At 43.6% G+C, this 18,819-nt stretch overlaps 1 protein-coding gene across 1 annotated transcript in view; it reads right to left on the bottom strand.

The window, feature by feature from the left end:
* LRP1B (LDL receptor related protein 1B) overlaps positions 1-18,819 on the bottom strand; it is a 2,110,020-nt gene that overhangs the window by 108,391 nt on the left and 1,982,810 nt on the right. Inside the window, exons 79-82 of the mRNA XM_077447755.1 lie at positions 16,570-16,676; positions 9,920-10,036; positions 5,362-5,535; positions 2,344-2,469 (exon numbers count right to left, since the gene is read on the bottom strand). Coding sequence (XP_077303881.1) covers positions 2,344-2,469; positions 5,362-5,535; positions 9,920-10,036; positions 16,570-16,676 — 524 coding nt within the window. The remainder of the gene's footprint in view (positions 1-2,343; positions 2,470-5,361; positions 5,536-9,919; positions 10,037-16,569; positions 16,677-18,819) is intronic.

The following is an 18,819-nucleotide window of genomic DNA, read 5'->3' as shown; positions in this document are numbered from 1 at the left end:
AGTCGCAGGCAACGGAGCTCGGCGGCATTTGGCACTGTGTGAATTGAGCAGAGGACAGCTCGATCACACAGCGCGGGGGACATCGCTGGATCCAGGGGACAAGGTAAGTAACTCTACCTGTGTCCTCCCTGCATCCAGCGGTGCGATCCCGAGTCTGGCTCGGGGTTACCGCTTGTGTTAGTAAAATCCCAACCCAAGCCAGACTCGGGATTACCGCCAGGGAGGTTAAGAGCCTTAGCAGGTGCACGCGTGCATCCATTGCCTGATGCACGTGGCTGGTGGTCACGATGCCTGCCGGCCACCTGTGATCACAGGCACAAGAGCCAAAATGAGGATCTATGTATGTAAACACACAAATCCTAGTTCTGTCAGGGGAGGAGAGACAGATCATCTGTTTCTAGTAATTAGGAACAGCGATCAGTCTCCTCCTCCAGTGAGTCCCATCCTCCCACAGTTAGAAACACACGAGGGAACACAGTTAACCCCTTGATTGCCCCCTAGTGTTAACCCCTTCCCTACCAGTGACATTTACACAGTAATCGGTGCATTTTTATAGCATTGATCACTGTACAAATGTCAATGGTCCCAAAAAAGTGTCAAAACTGTCTGATCTGTCCACTGCAATATCCTGATAAAAATCAAACAAATAAATAAAAATGTCATAAATCTATCCCCTATTTTGTAGACACTATAACTTTTGCGCAAACCAATCAATATACGCTTATTGCAATTTGTTTTAACCAAAAATATGTAGAAGGATACATATCGACCAAAACTGACAATTTTTTTTGTTTTTTTTGCAATATTTATTATAGCAAAAAGTAAAAAATATTATTTTCTTTTTAAAATTGTCGCTCTTTTTTTTTATAGCGCAAAAGAGAAAAAGCACAGAGGTGATCAAATACCACCAAAAGAAAGAGCTATGTGTGGGAAAAAATTATGTCAATTTTGTTTGGGTACAGCATTGCATGACCGCGCAATTGTGAGTTAAAGCGACACAGTTCCTATCGCAAAAAAATGGCCAGGTCATTCAGGGGGAAAATCCTTCTGGGGCTGAAGTGGTTAAAATGATAAGTGATCATAGCTACAGCTTGGGGAACAGTATTCTCATATTCCGACACATTTCAAGACACTCTCTTCAAGAGAACAGAGAAGAAACCAACGGATCAAAACACATTGCACTAAAGGAATGCCCATCCACAACCATGCAGCAGGTCCAGGGGCATCTTGTTTGACAGGATCACATGCGTGACTCTTCTCGGATGTGGAAGCTGTTCAACCATAAAAAGGTTGCAGGCTGTGAGAAAATATATAAGTCCAAAGTTGTGCAAATTTGTTACAAGGATTAATGCAGTGCAGTTGGAGAGAGTGTCTCGAAACCTGTTTGAATATGAGAATACCCAAGCTGTTGCTATCATCATTTATCAGTTTGATACTTATTTATGTCTTTTTTAATAGATGTGTAATAATATGGGACAACAAATATTGTATTCTTAAGATTTACCAGACTGGATGCCTGTAAAATCCCCATCCACATATATATTTTCTATATACATTGTATTAAATATACACTACATTGTTAAAAGTATTGGGACACCTGCCTTTACACGCACATGAACTTTAATGGCATCCCAGTCTTAGTCCATAGGGTTCAATATTGAGTTGGCCCACCCTTTGCAGCTATAACAGCTTCAACTCTTCTGGGAAGGCCGTCCACAAGGTTTAGGAGTTGTCTATGGGAATGTTTAAGCATTCTTCCAGAAGACCATTTGTGAGGTCAGGCACGTATGTTGAATGAGAAGGCCTGGCTCGCAGTCTCCGCTCTAATTCACCCTTAAATATGCTATTTCAGGTTGAGGTCAGGACTCTGTGCAAGCCAGTCAAGTTCCTCCACCCCAAACTTGCTCATCCATGTTGTTATGGACTTTGTTTGTGTACTGGTGTGCAGTCATGTTGGAACAAGAAAGGGTCATCCCCAAACTGGTTAGTGATGTCAGCACTATCCTCTTTTGTTTACATGGCTGAGAGTTCCTGACCAGTATAACAATGGTGTTTGGTGATAAAACGGGTTGCTAAGGATGTAGCGGATGCCAGCATCTGCCGATTCATCAACCATTGACAGAAGGAAGCTGTCATGTATAGTAACAGTAGAAATAGCATTAGTAGTAAACTACTAAACAAGAAAATCTGGTGTTCAGATGAATGTCCAAACAGCTGAAGCTCAAGGACAACAGCTTCCAAACATGTATTGGAATTTAGCTTTTAATCTAACATTAGCAATAGCAAAACACAATTATCAAAGCTTACAGTCCATGGCTGGAATCAAATTTAATAATTGCTTACCTGCATAGTTCTGATCTGTGCATGTTCCGTTCACTAAAACTTTTCCTTCTGGACACACACAGGATGCACTGGTGGGATTCAACAGACAGATGAACTCACATTTGATATCCAAACAAGGGTTGGGCACTGTCAGGAGGAAGCAAACAGGAAGTCAGGAAACAAACATTTTGTGGGCCGAATCCAGCCCGCAAGGCGGCTGCGGCACCCCCCCCCCCCCCTCACCTCCGCCACCACCTTGATTTAGCAGTCGGCAGCAGAGAGGAGAACAGAACTCCTCTACCAGATCCTGCACTTAGAGGCTTGATTCTGGTACTAACCCTCACAACCCCCACCATCTTAGCAGTCAAGGACAGAACTCCTCCTACAGATCTTGTGCACCTCTGTGCAGCCACAGGACCCCCTTGTCTCCGCCTACCCTGGTCTCTGCATTCAGCAAGCTCTGGCAATTGACTCCAGTCTTCCTGCAGACCCTGCACATTCTGCTTCCCAGCTCCGCCCCAGCTTATTCCCAGAAGCAGCTCAAGGTAACAGGGGTGCACTGTGATGTAAGGGAAGGTAGGAGACTCTTGACTTCTGATGGTGGGGGCAGGGCAGCCATCAGAAATTGTTGGGCCCCTTATGCAGGCCCCCTGGCCTGACCACCAGCACCTGTATGCACTCAGTCCCCCCACACCTGTACTCACTCAGCCGCCCTTACATCTGTATGCACTCAGCCCCCCACACAGCTGTACGCTCTAAGCCCCCTCACTCATGTACACACTAAGACCCCTCACACCTGTACATACTCAGCCCCCATCACACCTGTATGCACTCAGCCACCCTCACTCCTGAATGCACTCAGCCCCCCATTACACCTGTACGCACTCACCCCCTCACTTCTGTATGCATTCAGCTCCCCTCACACCTGCACGCACTTAGCCCCCTCACATCGGTATGCACTAAGTCCCCCTACACCTGTATGTACTCAGTCCCCTCACACCTGTACGCACTCAGCCTCCCCCACACCTGTATGCACTTAGCTCCCTCACTCCTCTATGCACTCAGCCCCACTCACACCTGTACACACTCAACCCTCTCACTCCTATACACACTCAACCCTCAGCCCCCCTCACTCCTATATGCACTCAGCCCTCCTCACACCTGTACACACTCAACCCCCTCACAGCTGTATGCACTCAGCCCCCCGCACACCTGTATGCACTCAGTCCGATCAAACCTGTACGCACTCATCCCCCCTCACACCTGTATACCCTCAGCCCCCCTCTCTCCTATACGCATTCAGCCCCCCTCAGTCCTGAACATACTTAGTTCCCTTCACACCTGTACATACTCAGTCCCCCTCACTCATGTAAGCACTCAGCCCCCCTCACACCCGTACGTACTCAGCCCCTCTCATTCCTGTACATACTCAGCCCCTCTCATTCCTGTACATACTCAGCCCCCTCACATCTGTATGCTCTCAGCTCCCCTCACATCTGTATGTACTAAGCCCCCCTACACCTGTACGCACTCAGCCCTCTTAACTCCTGTACGCACTGAGCCCCCTCACTCCTGTGCACACTCAGCGCCCTCACTCTTGTATTAACCCAGCCCCCTCACACTTTTATGCACTCAGCCCCCCTTGCACCTGTATGTACTCAGCCCCCCCTTACACCTGTATGCATTAAGCCCCCTCACTCCTGTATGCACTCAGCCCCCTCCCACCTGTATGCATTCAGCCCCCCTTATACCTGTAAGCACTCAGCCCCCTCTCTCCTGTATGCACTCAGCCCCCCTCACTCCTGCATGAACTCATGCGCCCTCACACCTGTATATATGTCAGCCCCCACATCTGTTAACACACACACACACACACACAGCTTTGGCCCCTCGCTGTACACAAACAGCACCCCTCCATTTACCATACAGCCCTCACTTGTAAAGGAGCTCTTTCTACCTAGTCCCAGCTCTTGTTTTCAAAAAGCCGACACCTGTTGCTGAGACACAGAGGAGTGGCAGCTGATCACAGTACATAATACAGTACAAGCAGCACACACGAGGAACGCCCATGCAGATAGTAGCCAGAGGTGGCAGTAATGAGTTTAATGTGTGAGCCCAATGACACAGAGCAGCAGAAGCTGCTGAGTTTGTTTGTGTAGTGCACAACACTGCCTCCCTATGACCTGCTCAAGACTTCGCCTGGCTCTGCTGGGCGCCCGGGTCCCTTGGGACACCTGGGCCCGCTACATTTTATATCACCCCCCCCCCCGATGGCAGTCCTGGGTGGCGGGCTCTTGACATCTGATGTACAGTGAGGGAAAAAAGTATTTGATCCCCTGTTGATTTTGTATATTTGTCCCATGACAAAGAAAAATGATCAGTCTATAATTTTAATGCTAGGTTTATTTTAACAGTGAGAGACAGAATAACAACAGAAATATCCAGAAAATGCATTAAAAAAAAGATATAAATTGATTTGCATTTTATTGAGTGAAATAAGTATTTGACCCCTTCCAGAAACATGACTTAGTACTTGGTGGCAAAACCCTTGGCAATCACAGAGGTCAGACGTTTCTTGTAGTTGGACACCAGGTTTGCACACATCTCCGCTGTCCGCTAAACGTCCAAAGACCTCCAAACCAGCTGGTGGTGGCAGTTTCTTATGAATTTCTATGAATTGTGAATACATGTATATAAATATGTTTTGTATAATAAATTAATTGTTTTTTTTTGTTGCCTGAAAAATCCCACTATTAGAGTATTTTTTTTTCATTTTTTACTTTATGATAGGGATGATGGCAACTACATGCCCACTGACATGAGTTATTATTTTTCAGAATTATGTGTGCTGCCCACAATGGCCAATTAGCTTCTTTCAGTGCAGTTTGGCTAAAAGAAAGGGAACATTTGATTGGCTATTAAGTTACAAGACAAACTGAGACAATATTTCCTTTATACAATATAGACAAAACACACACATTTATTATCAGTTTGCCCTTTATTTTCTTACAACAGCCATTTAATTGGAACTATACTTACTGTGTGGCTGTTTGTAATGATGTGCGATTAAGACACTTTTTGCTTTCTCCACGCTCAAGTTTAAAAACTCCATGGTGCCGTTGCCAGACTTCGGTATTCTAAATGCACCATTTTTAAGACCAGCTCCATAAATGTAATCCTCAAATATGTCTATTCTGTGAGGGTACATCAGTCCTGTGGGAGAGAAAGGCATATAAAGTCAGCCACTAGGCTGTTTATTAAGAACATAAAATCAGACGGGGCTTTGACCAGTGGGTGATGCATGAGGATGTTTGTTAAAATGTTTTACAACTCAGCTGTCAGTCCATTTTGTTTTATGTCCCCCATAACCACCACAGGCATCACATGGCGAGACCTCCAAGGTTTACACTTTTTACATCCCTGCTCAAAACTTAGTCCAGCAAAAAAAAAAAGCCAAAACATTGGGATTTATTTACTAAAGGGAAATCTACTTTGCACTACAAGTGCACTTGGAAGTGCTGTTGCTGTAGATCGGAGGGGGGACATGCAAAGAAAATTTAAAAAAACAGCATTTTTGCTTGCACATGATTGGATGATAAAATCAGCAGCTCTTCCCTTTAATTCGGATCTTCCCCTCAGACCTGAAGCAACTGCACTTCCAAGTGCACTTGTAGTGAAAAGTGGAGTTGCCTTTAGTAAATCAACCCCAAAGTGTTACAAGTTTCGTTTTAAAGGACCAAAAACAAAAAGTTATAGCAAGTTCTTTTAATTACAGCAAGTGCGCGGAAATACCCACCGGTTCAAAAAGCAACATATTTGTTATATCAGCATCAGCTTTATTGAAAAAGTTTGTACAAGGCATTCATTTTTAGTTTGCAATGGTTCTTTACATACAAGTGTGACTTGAGGGAAAAAATGATCCTTAAAGAGGAGGGCCGGTTTAAAAAAAAAATTAAAAGTCAGCAGCTGCAAACACTGTAGCTGCTGACTTTTAATAAGCACACTTACCTGTCCAGGGTGTCCGCGATGTCGGCCGCCCGAGGCTGACCCGTCCCTCGGCTCTCGGGTCCCGGCGCTGCCATTTTGGCTAAGGGAAACAGGCAGTGGAGCCTTGCGGCTTCACTGCCCGTTTTCTAATGCGCATGCGCGAGTCGCGCATCGCTTTGTGAATGGGGCGCACTGTGTTCTGGGACACACAGTTCCCAGAACACAGCACGACCCATTACCCAGAAGACACTGCATGGAGGAGAGAAGACAGAAGATCTCAGCGGAGAAGGAAGAGGCAGATTAGCATGATGTGCCTAGCAACAGGCATTTCTGGTAAGTTAAAAAAATTTTTTTTTTTTCATTTTTTTTCTGATTTTTTTCAAATTTTTAATGTATTTTTTTTTCAGGGTGGCCCTCCACTTTAAAGTGATTGTAAAGTCTCTTGTTTTTCCTTATAAAAATAACAAATATGTTATACTTACCTCCTCTGTTGCGGTGTATTTGCACTGAGCAGCCTGAATCCTCCTCTTTTCAGGTCCTTCTTCTGTGATCCTAGCCCCTCCCTCCTGTTCAGTAGGGATGAGCCAAACACCCCCCCCCCCCTAGTTTGGTTCGCAATAGAACATGCAAACAGGCAAAGAATTTGTTTGAACACGCAAACACCATTAAAGTCTAATGGACACGAATGTGAAAAATCAAAAGTGCTAATTTTAAGGGTTAATATGCAAGTTATTTTCATAAAAAGTGTTTGGGGACTTGCCCCAGGGGATATGGCCTCGGGAGCAGTTATGTTAATAATGCTTTAAGTGAAACAATAAAAGTGAAATATTCCTTTACATTTTGTGCCTGGTGGGCATCTATAGTATGCCTGTAAAGTGGCACATTTTTCCTGTGTTTAGAACAGTCCCTGCACAAATGACATTTCTAAAGGAAAAAAAAGTAATTTAAAACTTCTCGCGGCTATAATGAATTGTCTATGGGAGAAATCAAAAGTGCTAATTTTAAAGGCTTATATGCATGGCATTGTCATAAAAAGTGTTTGGGGACCTGGGTCCTGCCCCAGGGCCATGTATCAATGCAAAAAAAAAATGTTTTAAAAACAGCCATTTTTTCGGGAGCAGTGATTTTAATCATTCTTAAAGTGAAACAATAAAAGTGAAAAAGTAAAAAAAGTTAATTAAAACTACGGCTATAATGAATTGTCAGGTCTCTGCAATACAGATAAAAGTCATTGAAAAAAACAGCATGGGGTCCCCCCAAAAATCCATACCAGGCCCTTCAGGTCAGGTATGGATATTAAGGGGAACCTTGTGCCAATTTTTTTTTAAATGGCGTGGGGGTACCCCCACAAATCCATGCCTGACCCTTATCCGAGCATGCAACCTGGCAGGCTGTAGGAAAAGAGTGGGGAGCAAGAGAGTGCCCCCCCTCCTGAACTGTACCAGGCCACATGCTCTCAACATGGGGAGGGTGCTTTGGGGTAGCTCCCCAAAACACCTTGTCACCATGTTGAAGGGGACAAGGGCCTCATCCCCACAACCCTTGCCTGTGGTTGTGGGGATCTGTGGGTGGAGGACTTATCGGAATCTGGAAGCCCCCTTTAATAAGGGGACACCCAGATCCCGCTCTCCCCCTGTTTGAAATGGTAACGGGTACACTTTCATGACAATACCTAGCATGTAAGCCTTTAAAATTAGCACTTTTGATTTCTTCCAAAGACCTTTAAAGGGTGTTCTGCGGCTTTCGAAATTTGCCACGAACACTCCAAATTGTTCGCTATTCGGCGAACAGGAGAACTCCGGATGTTTGAGTCAAACTTATGTTCAACTCGAACATCAGGCTCATCCCTACTGTACGGTGTCCCCACAGCAAGCAGCTTGCCATGAGGGCACCCAAGCAGAGTCACAGCTCCCTGTGTCCATTCAGACACAGAGTCCTGACCTGGCCCCACCCCCTTTCTCCCCTGATTTGCTAGCTGACTTTGATTGACAGCAACAGCAGCCAATGGTGCCACTTCTGTGTCTCAGCCAACCAGGAGGGAGAATCTTGGATGGCTATGACACTCGTGGACAAAGCTGGACAGAGAGGAACCTGAGGTAAATATTAGTGGGGGTGAGGGGGGCTCCTGCGCACAAAATACTTTTTTATTTTAATGCATAGAGTGGTTGTAAAGGCAGGAGGATTTTTTTCTCATCTTAATGCATGCTATGCATTAAGATAAAAAGCCTTTTGTGTGCAGCAGCTCCCCTCAGCCTCCCTAATACTTACCTGAGCCCCATCTAGATCCAGTGATGTTGCACAAGATACTAGGCTGTCCAGGACTCTCCCTCCTCATTGGCCGAGACAGCAGCAAAGCGCTATTGGCTCCCTCTGCTGTCAATCAAAGTCAGTGAGCCAATGAAGAGAGGGGGGGGGGGCGGGCCATGGCTCCATGTCTGAATGGACAAAGGGAGCACAGGGAGCTGTGGCTTGGCAAGCTTCTTGCTGTGTGGGCACTCAACAGGAGGCAGGGTCAAGGAGCACTGAAGAGGGACCCGAGAAGAACAGGATTTGGGCTGCTCTGTGCAAAACCATTACACAGAGCAGATAGCTAGAGCAGTATAACATGTTTGTCATTTGTAAAAAAAAAAAAAAAAAAAAAAAAAACAAGACTTTAGTATCACTTTAAGCTGACCATACATGGGACAGTTTTTGTTTGTTCAAGCAGGGAGTTGAATGAAAAAACTGACCTCCCCTCTGAGTCATTGGGGTTCATTTACGAAAGGCAAAGAGACTGTGCACTTTGCAATGTGCAGTTGCACTATGCAAGAGCAGTTGCTCCAGAGCTTAGTAAATGAGCAGAGACTCTGCTGACTTCCATCATCCAACCAGATGCCAGCAAAAATGCTGTTTTTTTTTCTTGCATGTGATTGGGTATTTTTTGCAAAGCAAACCTTTACCTCATTTACTAAGCTTTGGAGCAACTGCACTTGCACAGTGCACAGTCTATAGAATGGTTTAGATCAAAGCATATTCATGTGTTAGAATTGCCCAGTCTAAGCCCTTGTACACATGGTCGGACATTCCGACGCAAAATGTCCGATCGGACCGCGTTGTCGGATAATCCAACCGTGTGTGGGCTCCATTGGACTGTTTCCGTCGGAATATCCGACCGGCAAAGTTTTATAGCTGGGCTATAAAATTTTCTGACAACATGATCCGATCGGACAAAGTCCGATCGTTTGTAGAGAATTCCGATTGGACAAAGTACCACGCATGCTCAGATCAAATTCCTAGACCAAAGCTATTGGCTACTAGCCTGAACATAGTCCAGTCGTAACGAAATAACGTCATTACGTTACGAACGATTGGATTTTCTGACAACTTTCTCCGACCGTGTGTATGCAACACAAGTTTCAGACAAAATGCGACAGATTTTGTTGTCGGAATTTCTGACCATGTGTACAAGGGCTTAGATGTGTGTGCAAAAGAAAGATATTTGTATGACTATTTTTCAAAACAAAATAAAGAATATATATATATATATATATATATAAAAAAAGTCAAAGTCCAGACCTAAATCCAATTGAGAATCTGTGGAAAGACTTGAAAATTGCTGTTCACGGCATACCTTGTTTATTAGTGACCACCATAACTGAATCAGAACCATCAAGTTTCACGGTGCCAATAACAGACAGTTCAAAATCTGCCCAGTACAAACGCTGTCCGAAATGGTCAACGACAAGGCCTAGAGAAAAAAAACACATAAAAGGAGTTACTTCAGGATATATGTATATTTTACAGGAAATCAAAATAATTATTCAAACTGAAGCAAATTGGCGAGAGAAAAATGTATTCCAGGTCACAGTGGGTCACTTGCCAGCTGCTACGTTATGCACAGCTCTGTGCACTCAGCCACTCTGTCCAAGACCGCGGTGCAGCAAATTGCATTTGTTATACTTTTGTGTTCTGAAAGAATATTTCCTTTGATCTAGTGAAAATCCAGTGAACTCCGGCTCTTAATAATAAAACACAAGCTGTTTGTATTCTGTAAGATTTGTACCACACCGCAGTGGGGAACTATGTGTTGGGAAAGTTAAAGCCGACATCCTTCCTAATAATGGGTTTATCTGAAATAAATTCTGGTGGATCAACTTATAGCCTACCACAATTTTTTTTTCTTTTCAGAAAACAAAACATTCTTTTGAAAGTTTACAAAAAATGAAGCAGAAAACTTCAAGCAGAACTGAGCTGATGCGGAGCTGAAAGCCAGACGCTCTGATGTGTAGAGAACTGAAAACATCAGGGAAACATAAAGGTGAACTCTAGGTATTGTAACAATTTCATGCATCTACATGGAGAGGGCAGCTTAGCCAGTCCAGTACCACCCTCGATATACCCCTTCATTGCCAGACAAGTTTTCAGTTCTTGGTATTATGATAATTTATCAAATACCAGGCACACCCCACTTTTAAGTACACAATGGGGTTTATTTACTAGAGCTGGGAAGTGCAAAATCAGGCTCACTTATGCATAGAAACCAATCAGCTTCTAACCTCAGCTTGTTCAATTAAGCTTTGGTAATGTAGCGGATGACATTTTGGACAAAATGTCATACGCATGTAAATTTAGTTTTTGCCTCAGAACAGTAGGGGTTCTGAGGGTTAATTACGTAGGTTGGGCTGTGTGGGAAGTTCTGCCTGGTCATGTGAGCAGTGAGGTGCACATGACAGGCCAGAACCAGGCCAGGTTGGATGCTTTGGGTATCAACCTTCTCGGAACCAATCAGTGGGAGTGCCGGGTCCCGCTGGGGAGTCTGGGAAGGGGCAATTAAGATGTGTGGGTCACGTGTTTGGGAGAGAGGAGTTTGTGAGACTCGTGTGGCCTGTTCTGGTTCCAAGACCGGGGTAGCCCTGTGAGGGGTCCCGGTCACGGGGTGTTCGACATCCCGCAACATGTTCCTGTTAGATGCCCCTAATAGACCTGCCTGGTCTGGGGTAGGGATCTGTCTGTCCCCAAGTCTCGGAACCTGCTGGTCCGAGGCGCAGTAACTGAGGTAGGATTCAAGGTGCCCAGGTGTGCTCTCGGCTTGGAGAGGCACCACAGCTCGTGGAAGTGACCGGGGAAGGACTCTTCGGAGGAGGGCCGGAAAGTGGCATCCTGAGAAGTGCCTGGTTACTGAGTTGGGAAGGACATTGACAAATTCATGTTTTCCAGTACCACTGAGGAGGCAGAGAACATTCCAGGTACGGAGGAAAAGGTTCCTGTTCACCCTTAGTTACAACAGTGTACTGTGGGAGGTGCTATTACTAAGGAAAGACATGGATACATGTCCCTGCTTAGCAGGAAAACAGGATCCATGCCTTCCCTACTGAAAGGAAGACTGCCATTCTGCCTGTGTAAGGAATGATCGGAGGGTGCTGCGGTACTCGCTGATCAGCTCCACTGTGTATAACCATAGCAGGAGTGAAGCAGAAGAGCCAGATCACTTCTGCCTGAAAAGATATATACCTGGATGATGCCCGTAGGTGCAGGCATCATCCCAGTATAACCACTAAAACCTGAGGACACCAATGGACATCCTCCTGATTGTAAGTGGTTAATAGGTTCATGCAATAATCTGAAAATTCTTTCTAAATATAATTGTGCAGGCTTACATAAGAAGTATTTGCTGCATATTAATATTTATATTAATCCCTTTGTTTAGGTTTACGTCCACTTTTTGGCTGCAAAGACTGGGGTCAGAGATCACCTGAAGTCTGACACTCATTACTATGTCAGCTGTTTGCCAGGCTGCAAAGTGTTGGGTCAAAGTTGAATGAAAGAAATTGGCTTCACACCGACGGAACAGAAATCCTTTTATTGAACATTCCATAAAAGGTACATGACACACACCACAAGTGCGATGGCCAGAAGAGAGGTGGATGTTTTTCACACAACTACACTGTGTTTATTCATCTCCTTTTTACATTTACACCCTCCTTTAAGATCTCCTCAGAGATCTCCTCCATACATAAAATCGGTAAACGTTTAAGAATAATATTCCTAATGGAGTCAAATTCTCCACTATAAGGGGTAGCGATGGTGAGTCTAAGGCCCTACTCCCTAGTTTTATTTAGGTTACTAGCCTTGCTGGGGTTCATTTTGGATAATAGGTCTATTCTCCTCTTCCCCCTTGCAATAAACAATGCTCGAGCATCCATCTCGGGTAACCTCTCTCTACAAAGCGTTGATATAAAGCAGAAGCCTCCTGTTCGAAAGTAGTATCGCTACTACAAACCTGTCAGACTCTCAAGAATTGCCCAATGGGTATCCCTTTGATTGTGTGTTTTGGCTGGCGAGAAGGAGGGTTTTGCCCAATAAAGGCTTTCTGTAAAGGGAACTAGTAGCACCCGATTCCTTACCAATCAATTCTACATCTAGATAACAGATCCTTTTTTATCCCCCTGTCCTGTAAACGACAGCTTTTTATTGTTAGAGTTCAGGAACACAAGGAAGGAATCACGATGCGTAACCCCATCCTTCATGACGATGAATAGATCATCTATATGCCTGCATAGCTTGATTAAAGGCCTAAAGGTGTTCTCTGATCCAAAGATGCAGGACGGCTCCCGCCAACCCATGTGCAGACTGGCAAGGGGGGGCAAAAAACGTGGGTCAAAGTTCACCTGAAGTCTGACACTTCTTAACATTTGTTTGCCTGGCTTCAAAGTTTTGGGTCAAAGTTCAGCTAAAGTCTGACAGTCTTCACCATGTCAACTGTTTTGCCAATTGCAAAGTCTGGGGTAGAGCTCGCCTGATGTTTGACACTCATTACCATGTCAGCTGTTTGACCAGCTGCAAAGTCTAAGTTCAGAGCTCACTGAAGTCTGACACTCATTACCATGTCAACTGTTTGGCCGGCTGCAAAGTCTGAGGTCAGAGTTCACCTGGAGTATTACAATCATTACTATCTTAACTCTTTGGCCAACTGCAAAGTCTGGGGTTAGAGGCCACCTGAAATCTGACACTTATTATCATGTCAACTGTTTGCTGCAAAGTGTGAAGTCAGAGCTCACCTGAAGTTTGACACCAATTACTATGTCAGCTGTTTGGACTCACACACTGTTCTAATCTCTGAGTGTGCATGACATTGCCTTGTAGTTGTCTGGGTTCTCCTTAACTATAAGGTGGTACCTTCTGACACTAGCTGTGGCTGAGGTCAATCAGTTGACAGTGCAGAAGGTGTCAAACCTCAGTTGACCTCTAACCCCTGACATTTAGGCTGAAGAGTCATACTCAGACAAAATATGTAAATCTAACCAAAGAAGCATTTATAAAACTTTCATAAGTAAGCCTACACAGTTTTGCAGTAATTTAAGATTGACTATTCAAAATATTGCGGAAGTTCAATAACATATATCCATGTAAATGATTGCCTTAACTTATTTTAAAAAGGGAACAAACTCCCTATTAAAAAATCAACCTGCCAAAGTATATGTCTTTCATTCTTTGACAGATGTGACAGCTCTAGTATTTTCAATATGTGAATTGCGGAGCTCGGCATCCATCAGCTGTCACCATAGGACACCAATAACCTTAAACCAATGTCAGCTAGAAAAGACAATTGTAACTCCATAACCTTCACTTGATTTCGACAGACAGGTGATTATCCGTGCTGTCAGCGATGGACTCGTTTGCACCACAGGGGTCCGAAACTCAACAACTATCACAACGCTATGAAAAAATATTTCAATTTATCAAAGTCCAAAGTTCAGACAACCTGTTGAAGAAATTGGCCTTTTGTGCCAGATCCACCGAATCTCTCTAAATAACAACATGCCGATCAGTCAGTAAAACAGACATTTTCAGAAATTCTGAATGTTGGGTGAAGGGTTCAACTCAATTTTCATCCTTTTACACTAGGCATGCACACAGCATCAAAGCTGTATTCTGGTCTATGCAAAATTATACAGTCATACCCCACTTTTAAGTACACAATAGGGTTTATTTACTAAAGTTGGAAAGTGCAAAATCACTTCTGCAAATAAACCAATGAGCTTTAAGGTTTTATTACCAAAGCTTAATTGAACAAGCTGGGTTTAGAAGCTCATTGGTTTCTATGCAGAAGTGAGCCTGATTTTGCACTTCCCAGCTTTAGTAAATAAACCCCATTGTGTACTTAAAAGTGGGGTATGCTTGTACTGGTATCTAAAGACAGAGCTGTTTATGAATATGAACTGATAATAGCTTTCTGAAGGTGGAATGGCTATTAGGCAAATTTGCCTTTAAAATCATTGGCGGTGAACATATTGTGCGTCTGTTCCCTACTTCCACCTTTGCATCAGCTTGACTGGCATATGGCCCATGGGGTAATTCTATTGGTTCAGAGAGCATTTTTGTTTGCCAGCTCAGACTGGATTCACACTTGAGCTCAAGGATTTTAGTGAATTGTGCCCTATGACTGTTCAAGTGATATGAAAGCCTTGCCTTTAGTTTTTATTAAATAACAAACATGTTATACTTACCTGCTCTGTGCAGTGGTTTTGCATAGAGCAGCCCAGACCCTCCTCTTCACAGGTTTCTTGCCGGTGCTCTTTTTCCCTCCTTCCTGCCGGGTGCCCCCACAGCAAGCAGCTTGCTGTGTGAGCACCCAAGCAGGCGCGCTCCTGAGCAACAGCTCTGTGTGTCCATTTACACATGGAGCTATGGCTTGTCCCTGCCCCTTCCATCTCCTGATTGGCTCACTGGCTCCCACTGCTGCCAATCAGTAATGCTAGTCCCGGGAGAGGTAAGGCTCTCATGGACATCGCTGAATCAAGAGGGGGCTTGGATAGGTATTAGGGGGGACTGGAGGGTCTGCTGTACACGGAAAGGTTTTTTTTACCTTCATGCACAGAATGCACAAAGGTAAAAAACCTTGTGACTGTACAACCACTTTAACAACATGGGGCCACTTAATAAAAAAAAAAAAAATCTCTCTAAAACCTCATCTAAGCTGACAACATTACAAGTCTATACAAACAAACCTTAGCCAAGTCCTATTTCAAGGCATCACGAGTAATAAAGCTCCTAGTTTGCACCAAACTCTGCTTGATTGGGTAGACTTTGAGCCCATTTGGCAGGAGCTGTATATTATATATTGTAGCTGTTTTTTTCCTTCTTCTACAGTCAATCGTTATTAGGGAAGCGATGGGTGCCAGCACCTGCATTGCATTGTCCTTTAACTAATGGCATAACAGGCCCTATTCGTTTATTGGTCAGAAACCCCAGCTATGTAAATAAAGTGGCCGGGATACCCTTGATCTGGTATGAATTTTAAGGCATATCCCAATGCAAAAACAAACGAACAAACAAACAAAATAAATGGCATGATGTCCTCCCAAATTCAGATATAGCAAATCCTCCAGCACCGAAACAAGGTCACCTAGAGTCCAAACTGCGCTTCCCTGCCCAAGATGTAAAAAAATTATGTGTCAGCATGCATACCCCTTAAGTATAAATTCCCCCTCCTCCCAGGAAATATCTGCACCCCCCTCTGAAATCTCCCCTCCCAGCTCAAATCCTCTCTCTCGTCAAATCCCCCCCAAATAAAATACTCCTCCTAGCACAATCACTCTACCCTTTAACATTTCCCCTCTAAGTACACATCCTCTCCAGCCCCTCCCAGCACAACCCCCCCATCCTCCTCCTAGCACAACCCCCCCACCCACCCCCACATTTCCTTTCCTAGGATATATACGCCCCAATCATCCCTACTAGTACAAATGGGAAGAGACATCATTTAGATTCTGCTGTAGTTTAGTGACACTTACAGGTTTTGTCTTTCTCCCAACCTGTATATAGGACAGTCATTCATAGGAGAAGCAGCAGGGTGATGATATCATTCCTCTGTCCCTCTGCTCCCTCCTCCCATCAGTGTGCTCCTTACACTGCAGCACAACCAGTTGGCTCCGTGTGCTGCCTTTCCTCCCTCCCCCCACATCTGAGCTCTGCTATACACAGACTATATATATATATATATATATATATATATATATATATATATATATATATATATATATATATATATATATATATATATATATATATATGCTATACACAGAGTGAAAGAAGCTGATAGGAAGTCAAAGTCACACACATACACTGCTTGCATTGAAACAAGTAATGAATAAATGATTATGTAAATAAATTATGCATTAATGAATACAAAGCTGCATCAATTTGTACCTTTTACATCTGCCTGGAGTTCAGCTTTAATTGGATTACACTCATACTAAACTTTACAAATAAATCACATACCTGTTGGCCTCTCCAGGTTTTTTTGCACCAATATTCTTCTTAAAGTCCCATCCATTGCTGCCTCTTCAATATGTGAGTGATCTCCAATGACTGTCCAGTACATCATCCTTATGTTGGCCAAGGAGAAAAAAAGAAGAAGAGAAAATGTAGGCAAACAATGATTTAAACAAGTAAAAGAAAAATGTAAAATACAAAATACTAGAGATCTATTCAGCAGAATCAGACCAATAAATGCTTCTAATTGCTGTGAGATAGTTTTATAGCAACATAGTGTTGTCCTCATATGCCAATGGGTAGTATATACATGAAAGTGTGTATAACCCTTTCATGACTAAGCCTATTTTTGGAATTTGGTGTTTACAAGTTAAAATCCATATTTTTTGCTAGAAAATTACTTGGAACCCCCAAACATTATATATATTTTTTTAGCAGAGACTCTAGAGAATAAAACAGCGATTGTTGCAATATTTTATGTCACACGGTATTTGCGCAGTGGTGTTTTAAACGCAACTTTTTGGGAAAAGGGACACTTTCATGAATAAAAAAAAAAAAAAACTGTAAAATTAGCCCAATTTTTTTGCGTAATGTGAAAGATAATGTTACGCAGAGTAAATAGATACCAAACATGTCACACTTTATAATTGCGCGCACTAGATTGACGACAAAGAACGGTACCTAAAAATCTCAATAGGCGTCGCTTTAAAAAAAAATTACGGTTACCGTGTTAGCGTTACAGAGGAGGTCTAGTGCTAGAATTATTGCTCTCGCTCTGACGATCGCGGCGATACCTCACATGTGTGATTTGAACACCGTTTACATACGCGGGCGCGACTTCCGTATGCGTTTTCTTTGCTTCGCGAGCTCGCGGGGACGGCGGGCGCTTTAAAAAAAATGTTTTTATTTTTTTATTTATTTTATTTATTTTAAAATGACTAAATTGTTTAAAAAAAAAAAATGTATCACTTTTATTGCTGTCACAAGGAATGTAAACATCCCTTGTGACAGTAATAGGTGGTGACAGGTCCTCTTTATGGAGGGATGGGGGGTCTAAACACTTCAATGTATTCAGATCGCCGAAAACGGCGATTCTGAATACCGGATATTTTTTTAAAACCGGCGCCATTGGCAGCCGAGTAAACGGGAAGTGACGTCATGACGTCGCTTCGGTGTTTACGATGAGGAGACTGGAACGAAGCCGATTACAGCTTCGTTCCAGTTCCTCTACAGCAGCCGGAGGCGTCGGATCACTGATCGGTGCTCCCGATCGAGCGGGAGCACTGGTAACAGCGGCGAGAGGCCGCATCGGTTGTTATGCCTGGATAGCCAATCGCCCGCTGCAAAAAACGGTACCGGGATGATGCCTGCAGGTGCGGGCATCATCCCGGTATAACCCCCGGAACCCGAGTACGCATATCTGCGTACGCTCAGCAGGAAAGGGATAATATGGTATGAACAGATACCTGAAAAGAAAATAATTATATTGCTCAGAATCAAAATATGTTTTTCCTTTTTATATTGTGTTTTTAGTGTGGTTTACAGCCCTAGCAGAGCATGGAGTTGTTTTCTGTTATAATGTAATTTGTTAAAGTCCTTAGTATGTTCAGTGCATAGGAGATGTTAAAACTTGATACAGCTGAAGGCCTGCAGTGCACGAACCTCCTGTTGCTTCCTGAATATTCCCCCACCAGTCATCATATCACCAGTCAGGCAGCACTGACATGAGAAAACAAAGCCCTTCCTCTACCAGGATGGCATCTTTCACCCAGAGATAAAGGGGGTTATTTACTAAAGGAAATTCCACTTTGCACTGAAAGTGCACCTGGATGTAAAGTCTCTGTAGATCCGAGGGGAACATGCAAGGAAAATAAAAAACAGCATTTTAGCTTGCACATGCTTGGATGATAAAATCAGCAGAGCTTCCATTCATTTCAGATCTACCCCTTAGATTTAGAGCGACTGCACTTCCAAGTGCACTTGCAGTGCAAAGTGGATTTGCCTTTCATAAATAACCCCCAAAGTGCAGAACAAGGCATTGTAAGTCACTAATGGGAAAAGGACACCTCTGCTATAGTTATGTGAATCTAATTAGTATATAAGGGCCAACCATGCCTCCAGCACTCAGCAGATACAGTAAAACAAAGGCGTATACCTGACACAGGGGTTGATTTGCTAAAACTGGAGAGGGCGAAATCTCGTACAGCTGTGCATGGTAACTAATAACTTCTAACTTCAGCTTGTTCAATTAAGCTT

This window comes from Lithobates pipiens, unplaced genomic scaffold (genome assembly GCF_037356315.1).
Source record: "Lithobates pipiens isolate NorthernLeopardFrog02 unplaced genomic scaffold, aLitPip1_a1.2 Scaffold_22, whole genome shotgun sequence".
In the NCBI taxonomy this organism is placed as follows: domain Eukaryota; kingdom Metazoa; phylum Chordata; class Amphibia; order Anura; family Ranidae; genus Lithobates; species Lithobates pipiens.
This window is presented reverse-complemented; position numbering and strand designations above follow the sequence as displayed.